This window comes from Convolutriloba macropyga, chromosome 11, assembly GCF_964194025.1.
Source record: "Convolutriloba macropyga chromosome 11, txConMacr16.3, whole genome shotgun sequence".
NCBI classification, from domain to species: Eukaryota; Metazoa; Xenacoelomorpha; order Acoela; family Convolutidae; genus Convolutriloba; species Convolutriloba macropyga.
The window spans coordinates 17,103,591-17,127,624 of NC_134478.1; the positions used below are offsets into that span (position 1 = coordinate 17,103,591).

Below are 24,034 nucleotides of genomic sequence, written 5' to 3' on the forward strand. Positions count from 1 at the left end.
CCGGTAATGGAGCGTGTACCGCTTTTTGTCCGTAACGGTTTGTAGTAACTTGGGGACAGATGACCGCGGCATGTTGACATTGAACTTCAACTCTCTCTGGTAAGTGCTCAACCACTCATCGGGTACTATTTGCTTTGTTGGCGCGAGAGGGAAATCACGATGGAGGTCTCGTATATTGTGTGGGTACGTCAAATCTACTTCAAGGATGTAACCTATGGGAGAATCAGTCGGTGTATTGAGTACCTGCTCGAGTGGGACTTCCACCAGCAAAAAGTCACCAACGGGTAGATGTTCTGTTTTCATGATGCCACCATACAGGTTGTTAGCATCTACCATGAAACCAAAAGTAGACTCGAGCGCACTGTTATAATTCTCCATGTACTTGTTGTTCGCCTTGAAGTAACGTTCATCGTACACCGAGGCGAGACCTCCTCTAATCATATTTTCAACAACTTCCAGATGTTCTCGATTTGTCAACAATTGAATATTGGCCCGGCAAATTTTGAGAAATGCATCACCAGCGAGGTTTGAGGCACTGTAGTGATGTGCACAGTCCAGTCCATAGGTGTTCATACACAGTCTCCAAAATTCTTCAAACACGCACGCAAGCAAAAGTGTATCGCACTTCAGATATAAGTTATGGTAGTCTTCAAGGTTACGACATTGGAAAGTCTCGAAAACAGTTTTTGCTTTTTGTAGTTCTTCCTCTGTAATTTGCAATTTTCCATTGTCTAAGCTGTTTTTCCACTTTTCGAGTGGGGGAAGTTCTGTTTCTGCGAACTTTGAACGGTCAGTCATGTACGAATAGGGGTATATTCCTTTCTCTTCAATCGAACTTAGAGCATCAACTGACTGATCGCCATCGAACATTGAATCGAAAATTGCGAAAGCCGAAGCGGGTAGGTTAGCAACTAACTTTTCAAGGGATCTAGTTAAAAACTTGAAAGAATCGATGAAACGTAAATATTCGTAAATTTTTCTGACTTTTCCATCTCTCCCCGTGACTGTTTTGGTTAGGACACCGAACGTCATCGATATGTACTTCTCATCTGTAGATGGGATGACGTTTATTGTTGTTGATGGCTCAATTTCTCGAAGTGCCAAGCATACGTGGTGAAGGTCGTAGTTAGCGATGTTGTGACCAATTACGGGAGTGAAATTGATTGTGCGTCTTATCCAGTTGCACTTTTCATGTGCAAAACCAAGGAAATCCCCGCGGTGGTGGCAATGGTCCAACACTTTTGTATCTTCGGGTCCGAAAGGTTCTTCACATATCCAACAGTCAACTATACTACTTCGATTTGGTACTTGTTGTCCCAAATATATCGGAAAGCGTCTCTTTGCATAGTATACTTCTCGCGCCATCTCATGTAGTTTTTTAATGAAATTTGTCATGCAGTTTTTGGAGCTGTCGATAACGAATTCTTTTGTTGTTGAAAAACCGTTCTCAATCAAAATTAGAGCAAAGCCGGAGGGTATGTGTTGTTCAATAACTTCAGTTGAAGACGCGTCCGGATTAGCTGGACAAGATGAGACTGGCATTAGAAACGACTCAAAGTCAAAGTAAATAGTAAATGGAGCAAACCATCGGGCCTTAAAATTTTTGAACCGGAAAGAATTTTTATCATCGCCGGGCATCTTTATTGTTGCTGGTGGATGGTTTCGACATGCATCATCGTGAACTTGATGTTGCTTTTCAGAGTGGGAAAAAGCAAAACAGTTCCTGCACAGACGCAAGCTGTTTGTAAACTGTTTTTCTTTCACAGTGCATACCAGTTTAATGAGGTTATTGATAAGAACATAATGATGTACATCTTCGTTAAACAGGAGTAGAAGATCCATCGTTTGTTCGATGTTTATGTTATTAGAAACGTACATAGGAAGGAGGTCTCCTTTTGAAAATTGAAATACGTTGACTTGCACGTCATTCATGATTTCGAACTGATGTATATCGTGAAAGCCCATGGGCAAAGAAAACTCACCACGGGGTTTGGTAGCCTCAGGTTTCCTATATGTAGCCGGGTTAGTCAATTGTGTTCTGATGTCTCGGGAAGGGTCAGCAAAGTTTGGTCCGTGCAGTTCGGGGTACCATGCGGTGTAGCAGTAGTTGAAACATTCGAAATCATCATGGTTGCGTATATTCAGTAAATACCGTTGATTGCGAAGACAGAGGGGCAGCTCAATAAAAGATGAACCACGTATTGGCGAAAATTTAGCGAATTTTAAATCAACCCACAGAATTTTTTGAAGGATCCAACCACTTCCATTAGATGCGAACACGAAGAGGACAGTAAGCATCTTTTCCACCATGTGAAAAAACGTTTCGTTAGAGAATCGATGATGAACAGGTGTCATTTCAGAATTGGCGTAGATATCAATATCCGATGCTTCTCCGTTGTCGCGCGCTTCTTTATGAAGTGATAGTTTCGCACTGAATTGAACTTTTTGTGGACCTTCGTTCAATGTTTTTTTTTCTATAATGTCACTGATTTCATCTCTCTGAGCAGTCATGAAATCGAGAATGCCAACGGTGTTGTTACTATCTACAATACGATAAGACTGGAGACTCTTTCTAAAGGCTGACTCTGTGAGGGTACCTCGTTGTTGTTGTTGTTGTTGTCCCTGTTGATGCTCAATTGGATTGACAACTCACGAGTTGTCAAGAACAGGTAACACGTGTTGTTTTCTAATGTGTTCGTTAAACGAGTTTTTGTCGTTGAAAGCAAGATTACAATAATGACAAAGATTTGTAAATCTGCCATGGCAGTCAGAGAGGTGACTTTGAATTTCAGATTATTGACGGCGAGAAACTGGACAAATTGAACAGCGGTATACGGGTATACCTTTCTCATCAGCATGAACAGTGCGTTCATGACGAGCACGGTTACTTTTGTTGCTGTAAACGTTGTCACAAAAGTTACACTTTTCTGGCATTTTCAAGATAATTTTGAACAAACGGTTTCTCAATGCAAGAGTTCTCAAATATGGCTGATTTCAATCTTAGCTCACGGTTATGCTGTGCAAAGTTTGAAAGTTTGCGCGCGCAAATTTGAATTTAAAATTAGCCAATCAATTTGAAGTAAACTTGAAAGCGCGCCAAAAATCAAAATCAAACTTAAAAATGACTATCACTCAGTCAAAGCAGAGACAGAAGTTAAACATCCAAAAACAATGGTGTAAAAAGCATGCAGATTGAATGTACCTTCCATTTTTATGGTTTTAATATACAATTAAAAATAACTTTAGTAAAAGTTGAAAATTTCGAAATTGATAAAGTTCTTGTTACATGTCGCGGAAGCATGCATGCTAAGGAGCATATAAAGGCATCTACACTAAGGGTCTATATTAGGGTATATCATACAAGAAAACAAGTCCTGGAGTCACCAAGGCTATCAGGAAATATCAGTTGAAACTGCATCGAAAGCCGAGTTTTTCAGAAGACTTTAACCTCTAAATAAAGGACTTTACCAGGGGTTCATGTGTTGGCAAATATGACTGAGAAACACAGGCGGACCTCTTTGTTGATGGAGTGTTCCTATATGAAACTTTTGTGTAAACAATTGAAAGAAAACATCACTTTTTTTAAATTTTTCAATTTTTTTGATCAAAAGGATTAAGGGGATTAGGAATTTTCTCCAAGAATAAAGAAAAACGTTATACGTATGTTACTTCATCAGCTCTCTAAAAAGTTCCCATTACAGAAAAACTTCTGTTTAGTAAGGGTAAAAATGTCTCCTTCATGTTAAAAAATGGCATTTTTTCACTTTTAGGGATTAAGAGGGATTAACTAAAATAACAAACGGAAAAAAGCAAAAAAAACCATGTTGCAGTAACATTTTTAACCTGGAACTTCTGAGATCTTTGATGGCGGGGACAATTGTCCATCGTATGAGCCTATCCCCGTTCATTTGAGATAAATTTTTCATTACTTTCGGATCATTACAAAAAAATATTTTGTTATTTTTGTAAAAATTGTTGAAAAAAAGACTGTTTTTGATAGAAAGAGTGTACCTGTTACAGTGATCAATAGCACACTACTCTTTGGAATCATCGCTAAGTCACTCTCGTTTTGGATGATCATGAGTTTCAGCTGATAAAAAGCAAAAAAAAAAGTTTTTTTGATTTCAAGAAAAACGGTCAAAATATTTATGCAAATAACACAAGTTTGAAAGTTTAAAACTTTTGTTTAGTGAAAGAACAGTAAAAAAACAAACACTGGACCAATCTCACTGGAATTTCAATGCTGGCAAAAGCTCCTTGTTTTACCACAAAATCACCAGAATGACAATTTCAGTTGTTAACCACTTTTTGTTGAATTTTAGATTCGCTCTTAATATTCAAAGTTTTTTTTGCAAACTTTTCCTCCAAACAAGAGCTTTTCACTGCAAACCTAATTGAAGCAAAAGTATTCTTCGGTTTCCTGATTAATTATCGTTCTTTCTCTTATTATTTATCGTTTTCGTAAATTCTTCATTTTTTTTTTTGAAATATTTCAAAAAATTTCACTTTTTGAACTATGATTTGAACAAACCTTAAAACATTAAATAGACAAGTCTAATAACTAAAGAGCGGTAGAAATCTATTTTTTTGTTTAATGACCTTGCTCAACCAAATACAATCTCCTCAAAGTGTAGTGTTCTTTTGGGACATGATTGAACTTGTTCAATTCCTTATGAAAAGGTTGAAGATCTTTATTGTGAATTAAGTCTATATCAAAAATTTTACAAAGGCAATCAACACAATTGAATAAATGTCAGATACACAATTGAATGAATATCATATACACAACTATTGAGCAATCTAAAGCACGCATATATTTATAGTTTTAGTTTTAAATATCAAATATATCCATCAGGTTGCTTTCTGGTCTTCGTTTTTTAGGAGCAGCACAAACTTGCCGTGTCTCACCGCTTTCCGGCGTTTCAAATAGGGCTGGATTTGATTGCTGTGGGGTATGAAAGCTTGTCCCGGATAAAATGTTCAAGTCGAAATCTTGATTTCCGTTGCAAAACTTTTCTTGATAACTTTTACTGATTTCCGCAAACAGTGATGGGATAGGAGTCGGTGTAACTGTAGGACTAGGGTCCACTGCAGGCGTCACTGGCACATTTGTGAGACTGGTGGGAGAATCTGGCGCAGACTTGAGTCCCCACATATCTGCTAATTCGTCGCATGCTCGATAAACTCCGAGTTGATTTTCACAAAGTGGAACACACTCACAATCGTAGCGATAGAATATCCTCCGCACTTCGTCTGTCAAGGTATCAACATCGTGATTTTCGAAAGCAGGCGTAGTTTTGGGAGGCAATAACCCACCCGAAGTAATAATGCTGCTCTCAGAAGGCTCCGTTTTGTCAGGTAGAGCTGCAATTGCATTGATAAAGAGTTTTGGAATTAGACAATGCTGGTATACTGTCCAAACATCGCCAATTTTTTTCTGTTGAATCAAGACGACAAAGTTTTTGTACAATGTCTGATAAACAAGAGTTCGTTCTCGGGAAATTGCAGATTCAGAAAGAATTTTTACAGACATTATAACGATCAAAATATAACACTAGTTTCAAGTAGAGAGTGAAATTGTTTAGCAAGAGGAACCAAAAGGTTTCAAGTAGAGATTGACTGTTTAGCAAGAAGAACCAAAGGAAATGAACGCAACAATTTTAGTGGTGCAAATACGTTTTTAACACACCGCTTATCTAGGATCACATTTGTTTTTAATTTCTAATTAATATAACGTAGAAACCAAGTTAACTTTGCATTGCATTTCTTATAATACTGTACATTCCCACTAAATTCAACGTTTTATTCACGTCACACCTAGGGTCACATCTGTTTTTAATTTTCATGTGTTATAACGTTATAACCAGTTGAATTATATTGGTTTCAATTCTTATCTAGGTTAACATCTGTTTTGAATTTTCTGCACGTTCACGCTAAATTCAACCTGTGGTCGTCACACCTAGGGTCACATCTGTTTTTTATTTTCATGTGTTATAACGTTATAACCAGTTGAATTATATTGGTTTCAATTCTTATCTAGGTTAACATCTGTTTTGAATTTTCTACACGTTCACGCTAAATTCAACCTGTGGTCGTCACACCTAGGGACACATCTGTTTCAGTTTTTGTGGTACCACCAACCATTTCAGTAGGGAAACCTTATCTAAGGTCACATCTTAAATTAATTATGCAATCCAATGTGAATGCAAGAGACAGAATCAAGTACGCCATAGGCGTACTTGACTCTGTATTCACATGTCAGCTGGATTTAATGAGACAAAATGACTACACTGGTTTAATCCCAACTTGCCGCCGCCATTAGTTTGATTCTTTACACATTAGAGTACCTGAAAGTGATAAAAACAAGTTGCACACTATGCCTTTCACTTCCACTAAAGATACAGAATTTGGAGATTGTTATTTTGATATTTCCAAAACTGATAAGCGTTTAATAAGGGCAACGCTGAAAACTTATGAAAAGACAGGAACGTATGTGTTTTTGTAACTGTTTAAAAAAGCAGCAAAAGAATACGAGTTTGAACAGAGAATTTCGTTAACTCTGCAAGAATTTGGGAGTTTGGTCAATACGGCAGAGAAGATACTTGAATCAGAAGAAAAATCATCAAAAGACTGTTCAACAAAACCGCCACCAAATAAAAGGCCTAAGCTCGAGATTAAGGATGGTGGAAGCAATGTATGAACGTTCTCCAAGTTATTTCAAACAATTTCAGAAACAATTTAGATTCAAAATTGTTGATCAAAAGCCAACAGACATTACGGGTTTGAATAATTATGCAGTTTGTCCTCACTTTGAGTCTGAGTTTTGCCAAATAGCAACTAACCATTTTCACCTTTTAATTGATAGTTCAACTGATATTGGCTGTACAAAGCAAAACAAATCTTTTGCTGTCCCCTGTCTTTTCACAACTTTCAAACACCTATTTTCAAATTCTTCAAAACTGGAAACGAATGGAGAAGTATTTACAAAGTTGAAGTTAGCCGTTGACTTCAATGACAAAACAGGAGAAAAAATTGACCCAGCAACGGTTCACAAGCGTCTTCCAATTTCAAACACAGCAAAGATGTTGACAACGACAAAAACGACGGCCACAAAAACTACAGGAATCGCACAGAAAACAATCCACAATACCATCTCAGCAGAAACCGGCCATGAACAAACTCAAACTGATCAAATTTGTACAGAAACTTTAAAACGAGTTGAAAACATTTTAAGTGGTCCTCATTCTGGTGCTTTTTGTAAAGTTATGGACATATTTGTGAATGGTTATGGAAAATTAGATATTGATTCTGAGTTACTATTTGTTCGTCTTGTATTTGAAGAAAAAATAAAATTTTGAAAAAAAAATTTTTATTCAACAGATATTAAAACATCATATGAAGTGCAAAGCGAAGCAATTGAACATCATTAATTTTTACAATTTGTCTTTTACTAAATATAACATGCGCAATATAAATACAAAAAAGTCCACACAGTTCTGAGTTTTGACTCTGAATTGGTTGATGTTCGAGAAATTGACATATTTGTGCATTAGTGTCAGAGAGTCTGCGATATAAGTCTCTACAGGCAATAATCGATTGTCCCAAGGGATCCGCAAAAATAATTTTTTTGTTTCGATTACATAGAAGAAACCAGTGTGTACCAGGGTTGTTCGAGGGCGAAGCATTTACGATGAGAAAACTGTTTTTGGGGAATTTTTGGGGAAAGTTGTCTGCAGCGAATACACCACAAAATTTGTATTTCAGTTTTCTACATTTTTGAATTAGGTCATTGATGTCATCTTCATCCATTAGTTGGTTAAAATGTGATTTTTTGAAACCCGGCGCGCAGAATCCACAAAAATTGTGTTAGCCTTTTCGCCAATAATGAATATTTCAATATTGTTGGGCAAGGCAGCCGAAAATTTCAGCTCGATCGAAATTGAGCAATTTGTTAGCTCGGGATGAATAAAATCGTGAGAAGCTTGTTGAGTACTGGTCAAGTCAAAAACCATAATAAAATGGTTCGGGTAGTCCGTCAAACTTATGCCATGACCATTGTCAATATAGACTAAGTCTGATATTGTATTGAAGTAAAGCCGTTTGTCATCATTTGTTGATATTGGACTATCAGCGACTGGCATTCCATTTCGATAGATATAGATCTGTTCCAAATCAAATTTTCGGAAATGAAATGGATTCTGTCTGTTGTTACGAGAAAAGCTTCGTTTGTGTTCAGACATAAAGCTAGTCTTCGGATTGGTTCCCCGGCAAATATGTCTTCTTGTTTCCAACTGTGCAGACCAGTAGAAGCCAAAAATGTTTTTGTTAGGGTTTCAAGGTACGGATAGGAAGCCGGGCTGGAAAGCAAGGTTTTTTCAATGGCCGATACGACGTCATCCTTCAAAGTCATCTTGCGCACATACAAATTTGCCTCGACAATTTTCACTTTATAATGCTTAGCGGCATCATCTGACATAATAACAAAGTCATCAATTGATCTTCGAAAAGCAATCCGAAGAGTTACACCACTCATTAGATGCCTGTCACATGTGAAAAAGTCGACTGCAACCTTTCCGTAAAACGTGCATTCATTTGACTGTCTGACTAAAGCTTTTCTTCTATTTACTTCAGTAGTTGATAAGGCTCCCGGATTTTCCTCATACGAGTAGCCTTGACAAGCTAACCAAGTGTTTTTTGCGTCTTTGTTGTGTGAAAACTCAGTCTCAATAAAACTTTTGTGAGCATAATTTCCATTTGCATTCGATATTTTTAGTCCGTTGGCTGACACTGTGCAGTCAGAGAACAGTGAATGCAGCACATTATTGCAAAAGTAGGGAGCGTCAGTTTTAGTCACATCTGCAGCAGCTGTACCGTCATATTTTAAATTTGCTTCGGACGACTGAACAATTTTACATTTGACTTCGAGGAATATTTTTTGTAAATCAATAAAGTTGTTTCTATCGCCAGCAACTTCAAATTCCAACATTGGACCATTGGGGCTATACACCGGGCCCAGTTTTTGACAAAAACTTCCATCAAATGTTACTAAGAGGGATGGTTTCTCGAACAGATCGAGGGAACTGTGAGTTGCCTCGGATGGTAATAAATTAGCGATCATCTTTCACCTTTGCAAAAAAATCTGATCGACTTCTTTTTGGAGCTCTTGATTTTGAAATGAACGAGGTTTTACGCTGTTTTGTTAACTTGTTTGAACGGCTTCCAATTTGTTTCCTTGGTCGTTGTTGTCGCGCTCGTCCACCTGTTTGTTTTTTGATAGTGTTTGAGACTGTGTTTTTCAAGGCTTGTTTTGGTGACTTTTTCTTTGAGACTACATCTACAAGTTCGGGAAAACCCTGTTTTAAAAGCTCTCTCCCGATACGTTTTGCAGCCGGTAAAATAAAACGTCGAGCCAATGGTAAAGCAACGCGTCCAATTCCCGCTGCTAAAGCCCCAAACCCACTTCCCCTTTGTCTATAGTGTCCGGAGAAGTGCGGCAATGATGTTACCTGATTAGCATAATAGGAATCCATACTAGTCAGAAAACTTCTTGAATTGTAAAGTTAAAATAACTTTACCTGTTCCCGAAAAAGGAACCAATTGTCCTGTCTCAGTGCGAAGCTCAATTGAAATTGATTGTATAGTGTTTGATAACAGTTTTTTATAGTCTAAATTTGAAAAAACAAACGATGTGTTGGTTCAAGTTCGCACACGCTACCGTTTTTCAGACGTTGTTTTGAATCAATGACACGAAATAACGGAGCTTTTGCGTCACCCACAAACTGATACTCAATAATGTTTGTGTAAATGAATATTAGGTGCTTTCCCGCGCAAAGATCAGCAGGAAATTCTCCAAAGTATGCTTTTGTCTCATCACTCTTCATTAATCTATTTGATGTAACTGAATCCATTTTGTAACCAATATGTACACCGCGTCCATCTGGAATTCCGGTAAAGCCCACAATGCTAGGTATTTCCTCACTAGGAAAAGTGATTCCTTCATATTTACCAAAAATTATTTCGTATTTTCCAGTACTCTTGATTTCTCGAAACGAAAAATTGGGTAATCCAACTGTTCGCTTGATAGTACCCAGAAGTTGATTAATATTGTCAAAATTACCAGTCATGAAGGACAGTTTTTTCCATTGTAAGGCCGAGAAATGACACTAGCATCAGACGAAATTTTTTGCGAGTCTTCGTATCACTTAAGACTGTATGCTATTAAATCTCCATTCACGACGTGCTCAATTTTTGTCGGAAAAATTATTTCACTAAGAGCCACCCTCCAGTCACCAGAGAGTTGAATTTCATCATTGAAAAAATTGCGAAAAGAGGCCAGAGTGTTTGACCCAAATATTTGCATAGAAGCGGATGAAATAACATGCACAGTGAACTCATCGTCAAAACGATTTCTACTCATTTTCCTTTACACGAACAAGCTGCAATTCTGATTGATAAAATTTTCCTTCTATTTGTTCTTTGTTTGCATCAATGAGGGAATATGATGGCGGAAATAATGTCGGAATATCTGTTATCTCAAAAACTTCGTCAGTAAACGATTGTTCGTAGCCCTTTCTGAAAGCTTTGTCTTTTTTGACAATTCTGACAAAATCTCCAACAAAGAAACGAGGTTTTTGGGAAACAGTTGTTTCAGCGCTCAAGGACACAAGCCGTGGTACGTCTTTTTCGTAACTTTGTTTGGTGCAAGCTTAGTTATCCGATTAACACGTGAATTTATTGTTTTCACAAAGTCTTCTAATTTGTCAATGTACGAATATGTCCATTTTTCTTCAAGGTACCTATGAATGATATTTTTCAGTGAACGAATATTCCGTTCGGCAAAAACAGACTTTTTTTCACTAAAAGTGCTATACAAATGAATTGCTCGTGAGTTGCACAGTCTTTTGAAAGCTCCGAGAAATTCTGTTCCATCATCAACCCATACTTTCTCGGGTTGTTTATGTTTGATCATTTTTTTGAATGCATTAGCTGCTTCTGTTGCATATTTTGTCTTCATTGGCTCTACTCTAAGGTACCGTGACAGAAAATCAACTGCTACCAAAAGGTACTTAACATCGCGATTGTATTTTGCAAGGTTGTCAACATATGCTAAATCCAATGATCAAATTTCATTGATATCTTTCGCAATCACTTTTAGTCTGGGAAATTGCATTCGATGCGAGCGGTATTTTGTGAAGGACGGCTTCGTATCTAAAGAAGACTTGACTTTTGCTAATGTCATTCTGCTGTGTTTTTGTAATCGCTTTGAGCTTCCAAACGATGCAGGACCTCTCGAGTACAGTTGTTCTAAAGTTTTTCTCTCAGAAGACGAAACGAGACCACTTTTTCTGATTGGCCTTTTTTTGCTTTGTCGTTTCGTTTGTTTTCTCTTTTTCTGTTGTGGTTCGTTTTGAAGTACCGCGTCCTGTTTGCGGACTTTGTTGCGTTGGGAAAAATTCTTGTTCGCTCTCATAGCTTTCCAATATTTGCTTGGCGTAAGTGTTTGAGACGAGATCAGGCTCAAGTCGAAGAACTAACAAGATTCTTGAATATGCCTCTTGATCAATTTTCTTGGTTGGTTGTTGCAAATCATACAAAAAAGATAAAACTTGTACATCCGTGGGTTTATTGTCAATGTAAATTAGTTGGCTCTCTTCCCCAATAGTGATTTGGTTTGATTGGAGAATAAAATCAAGTACTATTTTTGCACGTTTGACTTTGTGAGCTTCTTTTAATTTAACGTTTTTCATAATCGACTCAAATGATTCAACTGTAGGCTTTTTTGTAACAATTGGATCCATTTCACTATCATCACTAGAAGCCTCCATTTTTTCTTCCTCGTTAAAAATTGTTGGATCTGTTTGGACCACTCTATCATCTTTATCTACATCTCGTTCAATATTTGTTGGATCTGTTTGGATCACTCTCTCCGTTTTTCCTATATCTTCCCTTAGCTTGTTTCGTTGCATAAGTGATAACTGAATAGCTTTGTTTTTATATTGTGGGTTTTCAATAATTTCGCTCTTTTGGGGTTGCTTTGTTATAAACATTCGTTTTGGAATTAAAATGAACTCTTCTGTATGCATTAAGATTTCATCAAGTAGAAATAACAGGAAAGACAAACGATTTTTAACAGTTCTGATTCTCTGCCAAGAATTCTTTTATTTTCCCTCAAACCTGTTTGTTTGGATAATATTTTTCGAAATGATTTTTCGTGATTTTCGATTAGTTTTTTATTAATTTCAACATTACCGTTGACTACGTTGAGAAAACACTCGCAGAGAAACCGAATAAAGTTTTTAGAAGCTGTCTTTATCAGTTTTTTTAAGTTGATGTCGCTTGACTGAAGCATTTGCCGCAGCATACATAGTTCTCTCTGTTTCATTTGTTAGATTTGTTATTACAGCTTTCGCAGACGGTAAGTAGAAAATTGATGGTCCTGGAGGCACAATGTTTGAGCAATATCGCAAAACGTCCGACGTCTTTGGGTCTAAATCAATTAATAAATGACCAAAAGGCTGTTTGGTAGCTAGCTCGTAGCTTTCTTTAAGAAATTGTGTGTTGTTGAGCTGTCGACCAATTAAACCAATTTGTTGAACGTCACGTGGTGATTTGAATAAAATAATGTGTGTTGTATTCAAGTCGATTGTTCTCGACCACTTGCTTTGTTGGAATAAATTGTGCTTAACGTAAATAACACTTATAATTTTGTGACGACCTGCAGTCGCAAGTTTTGAAAACTCTTTATCGTTAAAAATTTCTTCGCATGAATCATCATCAGTCTTCTAACTCTGAGATAATTTCAAAACTTGTAAATTTTTTAAACTGTATATTCAATTTTCTCTCTAAGGACTCAAATTTTGGTTGTTCATGCTGATAGAAATAAAAAATGGATTGAAATTTTGGTGAAAAAGTGTTTTGAAGTAACATTTTGAAAATCAGCTCCGTTTTTCCACAGCAAGATGGACCAGACACTGCCATAAAGAGTCGATCGCTCGTTGAAATAATTTTATTCATAGCTTTGGGTTTGGAAGTGCGTAGCCGACTGTGCAAGAGAGGAGCGAAAACCAAAATGTTGACTCCTCGCAATCCAATTGAAAAAATACCAACTTGTTAAGAGATACTGCAATAAGAAAAACTATAATGAAAATTTGAGTGAAATAAACAACTTCTGATCGTGGTACTCTTGAATTGCAAAATCTCCAAGATCTCCTTTATTGTTGATTCTCATCAAAAACCAAATCGGTTATGCCACCTCCCGAATCTAACTGATCCGCAGTTGAACTCATGGAGAAAACGTTTTTTTAAAAATGAATTCAAACAAAATAATTAAATTTAAAAATCAACATGAATATTGTTAGTCTACTATAAAAAATTCATAAGTTGTATAATGAGAGTTTTTGCCCTCTTTTTTGTAAACAACTGTGTAGCTTGCTTTCATGCCATACTCCATCCCGTAATACGTAACTGAATCCACACATCCTTGTTCTACAAGCTGCTTAATTTCCTTAGGCAGATTGTCATTGTTCAGAGGCACTTGCGCTGGAACTGACCGCTTGGGCATAGGTAAAAGGGTTAGATTCATTCTTTGCATTTTCTCTTTCATAGACATGATACAGTTGAAAATATTCTAAGAGTGAAAGATATTTTTTGAAGGATTCTATTTCGGCTCCTGTGCAAACAACTTGCTGTTTCCTCAATACAGTTTGTCCCCGACTGTCAATTTTTTCCTCCTTGACTAGTGTAACAGTCAATTGATTTTCAGCCGTTAAGCAACTGTAAACGATCAAATTTGGAGACAAATTCACTTGGAGTACAGACGGTGCTGTCTTTTCTAATCGACGGTTGTTCATGGATCAGCCAGTAGTAGAACAATTGGGCCTTTTTCCTCGCACAATGTTTGTTTTTCTGTCGTTTTGGGCAAGTTGTTGAATGCAAGTCACAAATTGGGGTCTCCCGATAGAAACTCAAATGTTCAATTTTGGGGCATAACAAATCCTCAAGGTTTGTAACTTTTCTCTGAAAATTTTTGCAACGTATCAGTTTTCTCTACACCCTTCGCATAAAAATCTGATAGAGGAAATCGAAGCACTACACTTTGACGAATTTGTTTTAAATAGCAATATGGGTAATCTCCCTTTTCCCAATCCAAACCATGAAGGTATTTTGAAACCCACTGATAAGATTTTTGTTCACACAAAGTAAGAGAATTGAATGAGTGCGGAGGTGAGAATGAAATTGTATCCGTGTAGTTATTGCAAGTTATGGCTAGCTCTTTCACAATAAAATCAGATTTTTTGCTTCGAAAGCCTTCAAAGTCAAGAACAACCACTCTTGCAGTCAACATTCCAATCGATAGAATAAACGGTTTTTGAAAGTCTTTGAGTAAAAACAAAAAGCAATACCAGTCACATGACCCACATATTCATTTGTGACTGGACAGGGTAAAACGTATGAATAACCGGGTCCCTTTTCACTGTACTCATAAACAAAACCACAAGCGTCATGAAGAATTGCATGTAGTCTTAAAATTTTAAAATTTTTGAAATAAACGTCTAACGAAGAATTGTCAATCCCAATCAATCCACCATACGGTCTCAATTTCAATGCAATTTCCAAATCGAGGTCAGGATCCAAATACAAGCAAGTTGCTAAAAAATACAAAAATCTTTCACCGTATTGCGAATATTCTTTTTTCACTTTCTTGTATATCTCATGAATCCTATCCAAATCCAACGTAGCAATTGTTGTCATCGCGCACTATTTCAGAAATGGTAATTTCTAGACAGTAACCCAATCCCCTTAATCCCTTTGTCAAGTCTCCCTCAATAAAGGGGTAAAATGTTTGGATAATAATTCGGCTGTTACATGTAAAAGTTATGTTGTCCCTGCATGTAAAAGGTTGGGTTGTCCTATCCCATGCAAAAGGTTGGGTTGTCATAGCGCATGTATCGGGTTGGGTTGTCCTTCCCAATGCAAAAGGTAGGGTTGTCCTCAGGACAACCCTATCTCTTACATGGGATGACAAACCCCCCCCCCCCCCGATCTTCCATGGTGTAAACGTTACTACTTACCATAATGGGGGGCTGAAATTTTGTGTGGTTCGTGGGGGAGGGGGGGGGCAAGATCCGAGTCTGCTTCTTTGGAATTCTAAAATAAATTATGGAACATGCAAAATACTTACATGTGCATGCAGTTTCGCTTATGGATTCAACGGACAAGTGTGAATTGTAGCTGGTTTTCACTTGATAGACGTATTCGGTTGCAGGAGTTAGTCCACTGTCAATCATATAGAACAGACTTGAATCAGTCAGGATCTCAGCAAAGCTGCTTCCTGCATCAGTTGATCGACGAAACACCTGGGTGCAAAATCTCAATGTGGCATTCATTTGGAGGGAGTAAATAAATTTGCAACCGACAATAAACCAGATAATGAAGGGGCTCGATCAATATAAAAAAAAGTACAGCATGACAGAGAAATTCGAGCATTTGGATGTTGATGATTGGTTATTTGATATTTGTGAACATAAAATCACGGATATACTTCTTGATTCTTGTAATTTACATGTTTCCTTCGAACAATAATGCTTCGATACCTTTCATTCCCAAACTTTCCTTTTTGTAAATTAAAGAACCGAAGGTAAACTTTTAAATGTAAGAAATCTAGAGCAGCTGATGACAAAACTTTTCACCCAAAATTAATTTTGAAACCAGTGTTTTCTCCAAACAGACAAATAAAATTTGAAGTGTGACAGCCACTTATGATTCATCTCAAACAAGACAAGGAACTTATATTCTATACAAAAAAATGCTCAAGACGCAATCCAGATGTTGAATACTAAGGGTATTCAATATAAAAAATTAAGCATTCAAGCTTTTTGTAAAAATTATTAATACATCCAACCCTGAAAGGGCGAATCAGAGAAAGTAGTAAGCTCTTTGTAAGTCAAATATGCAAATGCAAGTCAAATAGTCATGGTATGCAATTTACCCGATTGTTTTTGTCCACTAAACAAAGTCAGTTTTACAAAAATGAACTATTAGCTTGATGTTGGGAGCAAACCAGATCTCGCAAATTTCAGTTTAAAACGAACTTCAAAATCTCATCCGAACTGACAGTTTTCGAAAAAAAAACGAAAAGCATTCCTTTGTTTGCACGTGGAGCAATTTCGTTGAAGACCTTCAAATAAAAATTCAACATAAAATGGAATCGTTTTCTTTAGGCCTCAGTTGAACTTCTGATTTATGATCGGTTTTTTGTTTTTTTCTATTTTTACAGCGAGATAATTTGCAAATGAATTTTATAGAATTTGAAAATATTATGGACATTTTGTTTAAAACTCACTGAAGGACACTTGGTTTAAAATTCAGTAGACCAATTTTTTCAGTAAACCACGTCATTGCAATGTTTAGTTTTTAAAAAGAAACATAAAACAAATGGGCTTTCAGTATAAATGGCGATAAGATTAAAACTGCTGTTGAACATTGGAAGAATGGAGATATATACAAACAAGACGGCTTGCGCTAGACTGTGTGTAGCACAGAACGTTCCACAATAAGTCTCGAGTATTTCAAAGTTTTCTTTTTGTTTCGAAACGACAAGCTATTTTGGCAATCATTTTTTCAAAGCTCAATTTGAAGCACTTTTCCGTATCAGCTCTGACTACTTTTTTTAATGAAAAATGGAAAATACATAACTCTCATTCTGATATAATATAACTGTCACTTCTTAAACAAATTGCTGGGATCAGCTAACAAACTAAACAAAGCAAACAAATGAGCTACTGCACATAATTTCATTGATTAGCTTAAAACTGAAAAAGAGAATCTGAAAAACGTAACCACATTCATTTATGAATCGGATTTTCAATTTTCTACTTTTTTCTTGCTTACACTACTGATGAATTCTATAGTAACCAAATTGAGTCAAGATCCAGCTGAAAATTTTTCTTTAAAAAATTAATGAAAGCAAAAAATGCGTCGAACATTGTATGATCTCTTGTTTTTTTCCGCAAAGACTTATTTTTTTATATAATTTGGCATACATACACAAAATTTGAGCTATGAACAACATAAGGAAAATAAAATAAAAATGTTTCGTCTTTCTTCTCAATTTTTACGATAAGAATTGATGAATAGGTAAAAAATCAGTCAATTTTCTAGCCACAAAACTGACGTTTTGTAGACCAATTAACTGAATCTGGTGAATTCTGTTGCATAAGAATTCATCACTCAATCAATTTTGGATGAATTGGAAAAAGTATGTTTGAAAATCAACCAAGCATTAGTTGATAGAACGGCGCAATATCAAAAAGATAACGTTTTCGCCTTGTTTCTTCACAAGTTCTTTTTTTCTGATGTTTGTACAAAGCAACCATATGTGAGTATTTAAATAAACGGTCCAATGGACTAATCGAACCCTTGAACAACTTACGCACACGGTTCTGTTTGCAATATTTTATAGAAAACCAAGGAATAAATTTTCTAATTGATTAAAAGATTTAACTGTTTTTAGTTTGAAATGGAAACAACAAACTATTTATATATAAATAATGTTAAATGGGGCTGTTAATCAATATGAGATCAAGTGCACAGTTTCAATATTAAAGTAACTTTAAGTCTCTAAATTTGAAAAGTTAGATAAAATATTTTGCTCGTTTTTTTCTTTAAAGCAATTATTGTTCTCTTGCTATGGTTTATTTAAATTATAAGGGTCAGGTCAACCAAAACTTTTGCAGGTGTTTAAAAGTGATGAAAAATTGCAATTATATACTTTTCCGTAATATTTTTCTCATTGTTGAGGTCCCTATTTCTTATTGAAAGCTAAACAAACAGTGACAGCCTAATACTTTTTCTATATTAAGAAAACACTCATTGCGGGTCAGTGAGTTGATTAATAAACAAATTAGCGGAAGCATCCGGAAGAATAAAAATAGAATAAATTGAGAGCTTTTTATTTTCACAAAAAGTAAATTTTTTGTTGTGCTGGTCTCATGTTTAGAAAAATTTGTCAATTCTGTGATCTGAGAATTCAATGATATAGTTTTCAAACAGAACTAAGAGATACTGGGTTCAGATTAAGCGCCCAGATAAATTGGTAAAATTAAAATAGCTTTTCTTCAAGAAATCTGACAAGTCTTTCTAACAAAAAAGACATTCTAATGTTTTAATGATGCCTCCGTTCAATAAAGCGGTGAACAAAATAAAGACCCTAATTGGCATACCAAATAGTTCGTTCAGGATGCGTGAGTCACCAGCCGAAAGATAAATAATCCACTTAAAATTTGTTTTCTGTTCTGTAGAAAAATTGTTTTCAATAATTCCTTGTACATCTGGAGTGTCACTGTTTTCATTTGGATTCTTTTTGGAAGTTTGATTCAAAAAAACTGTTTTCACTTAGAGTTAAAAACCACAGCAATTAACTACAAGGTACTACAATTTTTAAGGAATTAACTTTTGAGTTTATGGAAAGATGAAGTTAAATGATTTTCTCTTTTTTCTTTCATTAAATTTTTTTTCGTCCAGTTTAACTTTTTTCGGTTCCCACGTTCTATGAAACTTTTCCTGTTTCGGTTAAATTTGAAAACTATTGGTTATTTAAAACTAGATATTTAAATTATTAGCTTTGAAGAGAAAAAATTCGTGAAGAGTAAAACAAGTTACTCTTTGTTTTAATTAATTTTTCTTTGTAAAGTTAAAATTAGTTTGTTTTGTTTTTGGACAAATTAGTACAGTGATTCATGAATTTTCGGTGTATTTTACTTAACAATTTGAAAAAACTTTTGTTAAAAAGTTTAAATCCCCAGACCCCTCAAAATTTTTCCTTTCATTGTTCTGCTGAGAGATTTTTTTAAATAACTCCACTTTTTCAACCTGCGATAAAAATTTACTTTTTTTTCTATAAAAATCAAAACCAGTCTCTAATGGCTGCAAAAAGATGTTTGTCGTTTTTCTCCATGATGCGTAAGCAAAAAGTGAAAATTTGAAAAAAAAGTTGGAACAACAAAAAGACTACACAGACTGAAACCTAAGAATAACCATTTGTGACAGCCAATTGTGACTGAATTTCATCATTGATTAACATACGAAGTCCTGCCGGAGAAGCCGTGAACAAAAAAAGAAAAAAATCTCCACGTTTGCAGAGAATAACGCTACGGTTAAGTAAACCAAAGGCTTTCGCAATGACCAGAAAAATGTCTTAGCTGACTCATTTGCTTTCAAATACTGAAAGAAACTTTTCTAAAAAATTTACAGAATATAAATCAGTGAAGATTGATTGTGTTTAGTCATGATTTCGATAGTCTAGTTTCTTCAACAAGCGATCTAAAAAACTGAATTCCGAGCCATATCAACGAGTATACAATTGATGTTAGTCCGGCAGTGTAATTATTTAAATGGATTTATTATTTAAATATTACAACAGAAAACTTGAGTTAATTCAAATTATGTCCCATATCTCAAAATAAAAATTAATTAAATTTATGTCAACCCAACCAGTAAACAGTAATTCTAATTAATTTTTCCAAATTTAAAGTCACGCCATGTTGAACAAGTAACCTTCCACAAAAAAGGGTTCATTTTGTAAGCTGAGCAGAAAAAAGTTCTAAGTTGCTTGGGGAAAATTTTTTGTCTTGTTTGATTTTAATTTCACTTGGTAGTTCATTCCAATCTAGTATCGCTATTCTAACAAACGAGTTTCGCTTTTTGGTAGAGGAAAAATTTTGGTCCCAGAACAATTTTTTTTGTCCTTATAGACTCATGAAGATTCCAGGTGATTAAGGGACGTCTTTTTTTCTCTAAAAGTTTCTACACAATTTAGGAGAGCGCGAAAAATGGAGTATTGCATGCAGTTTTCAGCGTTAAATTTTGTTTCGTCTAGGTAAATGTTTAACTACTGCTTTCTTTCAACAGTTGGTAATTTTCATCAACAATTTTGTTGAATAGTCCACTTATAATAAGAACAATGGCATCTGAAAATCATCTAATTAAAAGCCGTGAAGTGTCCTACGAATGGCAGTTTGAAAGCATAGCGTTTACTTCATTTTCAGAGAAACAAAAATGTTTATTTTACAAATATAAGGCTCAGACGCATGAGTAACTCAGTAGATTCAATTAAAATTTGAAAAGCGAAGCAAAGTGTTGAACAAAGACATTCGCAGTTTGTACAGATGCACAGATATACTTATACATTATACATGAGAACCACACAGGAGATAACTGCAACACGATGAAAACTTAAGTTTGACAAGTATCAAGCATATAAATGAAATCAAACTGTTTATTTTTTCAGTTCAAGAGAATAGAACATAACCGACTAAACGTCGGAAAAATTGCTCTCGAACGACTAGTGGGAGCTCTAATCAATTGCAGCCTGCTTCAGTCGTGGGGAGCCTAAATGAGACTAAGAAATTCAATAGTGTGCTTCAAATAACTACATTAGAGGTTAACATATACCAATAATAAGATTTAAAGTGAAAAATGGCACCAGTTTCCGCGCACATTTCAGTTGACTTTTAGTATTAAATTGCCGCCAATTGAGTTTAGCTGCTTGAAATTGTGATTGAGAGAGAATTTTAGATTACGCTAAACGCAAAATTCAAGGGCGTAAAAGTCAATCGACAAGTTAAAACTGTCAAGCGAAAATTTTGCATAAAAAAAAGCCGGCAGAATACAGTAAACGACCCGAATCGTCGTGCGTTATAATCTCTAACCTAACCTTACCAAAATCCGAACATCAAAATAGACAAAGGAAAAAACAAAAGTAGCCCAACAAACCACACTAAAGTGTTTTAAGAATGCCGACAATTTTTAAGGTGCGGGGGGGGGCTAGGTGGGGTTGGTGAGTAGATAGGTTGGGGAGGTGGTGGGTAGTGCTGGGGTAGTTGGGGGGGTAGGGGTAGTTGGGGGTAAGCTGGGTGGGGGTGCGGTGCGGTGGGCGGGGGGGGGGTAGGTAGGTGTGGGAGGGGGGGTAGATAGGCGGTAGGGGGTTTGTGCGGTGTAGTTTAGATATTTAGGGTTGACTTATAAAGGAACAAAAAAACTCAAAATGACCTCTTCACCTTGAATATTACCAGCAGTTCCTAATTACTATATTTCACAAACGACGATACTGCTAAAGTCCAATGTTCGAAAACAGAAGCCAACAATCAAAAACGGAGGTAAATGCTCCAACAAAGAAATCAAAATTCAAATCATGAAAACCTGCACAAACTTGCTTTCTGCTGAAAAAAACATAGCCGGTAGAATACAGGAAACAAGTGGAATCGTCGTGCATTATAATCTCTAAACTAACCTTACCGAAATCAGAACATCAAAATAGACAAGAGAAAAAACACAAAAGTAGCCCAACAAACCACATTGAAGTTTTAAAAAAGCCGACAATTTTTTAGGTGCGGGGGAGCTAGGTGGGGTGGGTGGGTAGATAGGTTGGGAAGGTCGGTAGTGCTGGGGTAGTTGGGCGTAGTTAGGTGAAGGGAGGGGGTAGTTTGGGGGGTATGGGTAGGTGGGGGGGGGGGGGTAAGTTGGGGCGGGGGGGGGGGTAGGTAGGTGGTCATCAACTGTAGACATCACCTCCAAATTTTAGCTGAATATTTCGAACTGCTACGCGGTTCTCGATGAACGCCAGAGGATCTCAGTGACTTCAAGCAGAGTCACAAAACCTGTACGCAGAAACTTACAGTTGATTTAAACAGATTGTCATTGCTGATAATGTCTGAGGTGTTTGCGGCCCACTCCAACTGAATTTTAGTTTTGCCCCCTGACACTAGTTTGATGGCAGTTGGGGTAATAGACGGCATCTTAGGACCTGCAAAGATCACAAACATAACACAGATTCCAGAATCCCACAGACTAGCGTTTACAACAAATCAATTGCTGGTTTCTTTAAAAAACAAAAAACAACAACAACCACTAAGAGTGGACATTACGATTTGTGAACAATTTGTTTGAATTTCGTCACAGATGAAAAGAAATTTTTGATCACATTATCAGAAACTGCCAATGAGAAAGGTGACTGGTAGCTAAAAGGCTAATTTAAGACTAAATCAAAATTTTAAAAAAGACTGTTACAAATTCAATACTTCAACCACTTAGTGCTTAAGAACTTAATGCTCATTAAAATTAAATTAAAAATATCCCATAATGTATGCCTACCTTAAATATATCCTTGCTTTTAAAATAGGAAAATGAAGAAAAGTCTTTATTAATGAAAGGTCGTTGTTAATAGCATTTAATAAAGGCTTCTTAATCAATAGCATGATACAAGATGACACGCATTATCATCTTTGTTAATAGCATTTAATTAATAACGTGATGTAAAAAAGATGACACGTATTTCAAGAGTTAAAACTTTATCCAAAACAACGTTTCATTAAATGCTGATAACAAAAAATACTTTTTATTAATAATGACTTTTCTTCATTTTCCTATTTAAAAGTATCGACGCGTACCCGCCTTGGCATCGAAAGTAGAGCTAAGGTTGTTTTCGTTGAACAGTTTAATTAATCGACTCGTCCATCAATTTATCTTTGGGGATTGAGCCCCCTCTGTTTCGTTGAGCGCAATCCAATAAGATCCGTTGATTTTTGACAGTTGAAACTCCCCCCCCCCCCCCCCCCCTATTTAGGCAAGACCAAAAGCAGCTTCAAAAAGAATGATACTAACTTGTATAGACAGTCACTGATTTGGAGCTGCCGGATATCAGAACAGGGGAACCAGTCGCCGTGCAGGTAATGAAAGCAGAAATTCGGACTGAGCGAGTCGCGGCAGATCCAAGTGAGCTGAAATATGGGATCAATTTGAATGATATTAGCAATAGAGACCGCTTTTGAGACCATCATCCGAAATTTAAGCTCTAGCAAATAAATTACTGCTCTTTAGACGGAAGACATCACAATGTTATATTACATTTGCTTTTGGTTGACGAAAGAGTCCCATATGGCTCACTGTTTAATTCTGTATGTCTAAGTAATGAACATGCCAGCATACTGCCAAATTGATCAATATGCCGATTAAAAAAATGCCATACAAAGCTAAGCCAACAAAAATCAGAAAACAAACTCAAGATTTTGCTAACTGTGTTTTGGATATAATTGATTATTTCAAGTTCCGCTAACTATTTTTGAGTGTTTGCCGATTTTAACATGTGCCAAAAAACACGAATTAGTCAGACAATCGAAGATTTTCAGGTCAAATATCTAGACATAATATTTTCATCTCAAGAAAGACATGTGCAACTGATCTTAAAATGTCAAAATAAAATCATATTTCGAGGAAAAATTTCTTCATTAAGTTAAAACTCCGGAGCTCCCCACTTCACAGTCACGTTCACTATCTATCAATACTGCTTTCGACAATCAGTACTCACCACTGATGGCGTTGGTAGAGGGTAAGTGGGCAAGTATGCGGGGTTACAGATGAAGTGAAGTGGAGGAATGGAGTGGGCAGAGAGAGGAAGTTGGGGGGAGGAGGGGGCACTTAAGTGGGGAAAGGAGGAGGGGATCAAACTTAAAACAACCCTTCACAACTTGAAATTATGTCTCATAGATAGTTTCAGTTTCAGTAAATTGCTCACTTAGAGACTAGTGATCCGCGAGGCTCTAAGAGAACTTAATGCTGCGCGGACTTTACCTTTTTATCTTGTTATTGAGGACGAGAAATCAATAGAATCAAACGAAAAAAGTGAAGCAAAAAAAAGAGACCACCAGACTATTATTTTGTTAATAATATTTGTTATACAAATTTGTTTGAGAGCAATTCAAAATTCTACAGATCATTTCAATTGACGAAGTTAATCACCAGAGAGAACACGATCGCCCTGGCAAAACCGAACAAACTTCTAAAGAAGACGAAAATTGCTTAAAATAAAGCCACAAAATTCCAAAACAGCTGAAAATGAAAATTAAATACGATCTTTTCCGTTCCCCCCCCCCCAGCTCAGTGGGTGCATATTATTTGCCAACCCGAGACACACGTGCCATATTTTTACATGGTGATTTACTATGCAATGGCACGTGTTCGTAATTGGGGGCGCATAACG

General features: G+C 36.2%; 1 protein-coding gene across 1 annotated transcript in view; it reads right to left on the reverse strand.

The window, feature by feature from the left end:
• Positions 1-24,034, reverse strand: part of LOC142349667 (uncharacterized) — a 138,544-nt gene that overhangs the window by 95,720 nt on the left and 18,790 nt on the right. The window contains exons 8-10 of the mRNA XM_075401390.1: positions 22,660-22,775; positions 21,675-21,802; positions 15,182-15,356 (exon numbers count right to left, since the gene is read on the reverse strand). Coding sequence (XP_075257505.1) covers positions 15,182-15,356; positions 21,675-21,802; positions 22,660-22,775 — 419 coding nt within the window. The remainder of the gene's footprint in view (positions 1-15,181; positions 15,357-21,674; positions 21,803-22,659; positions 22,776-24,034) is intronic.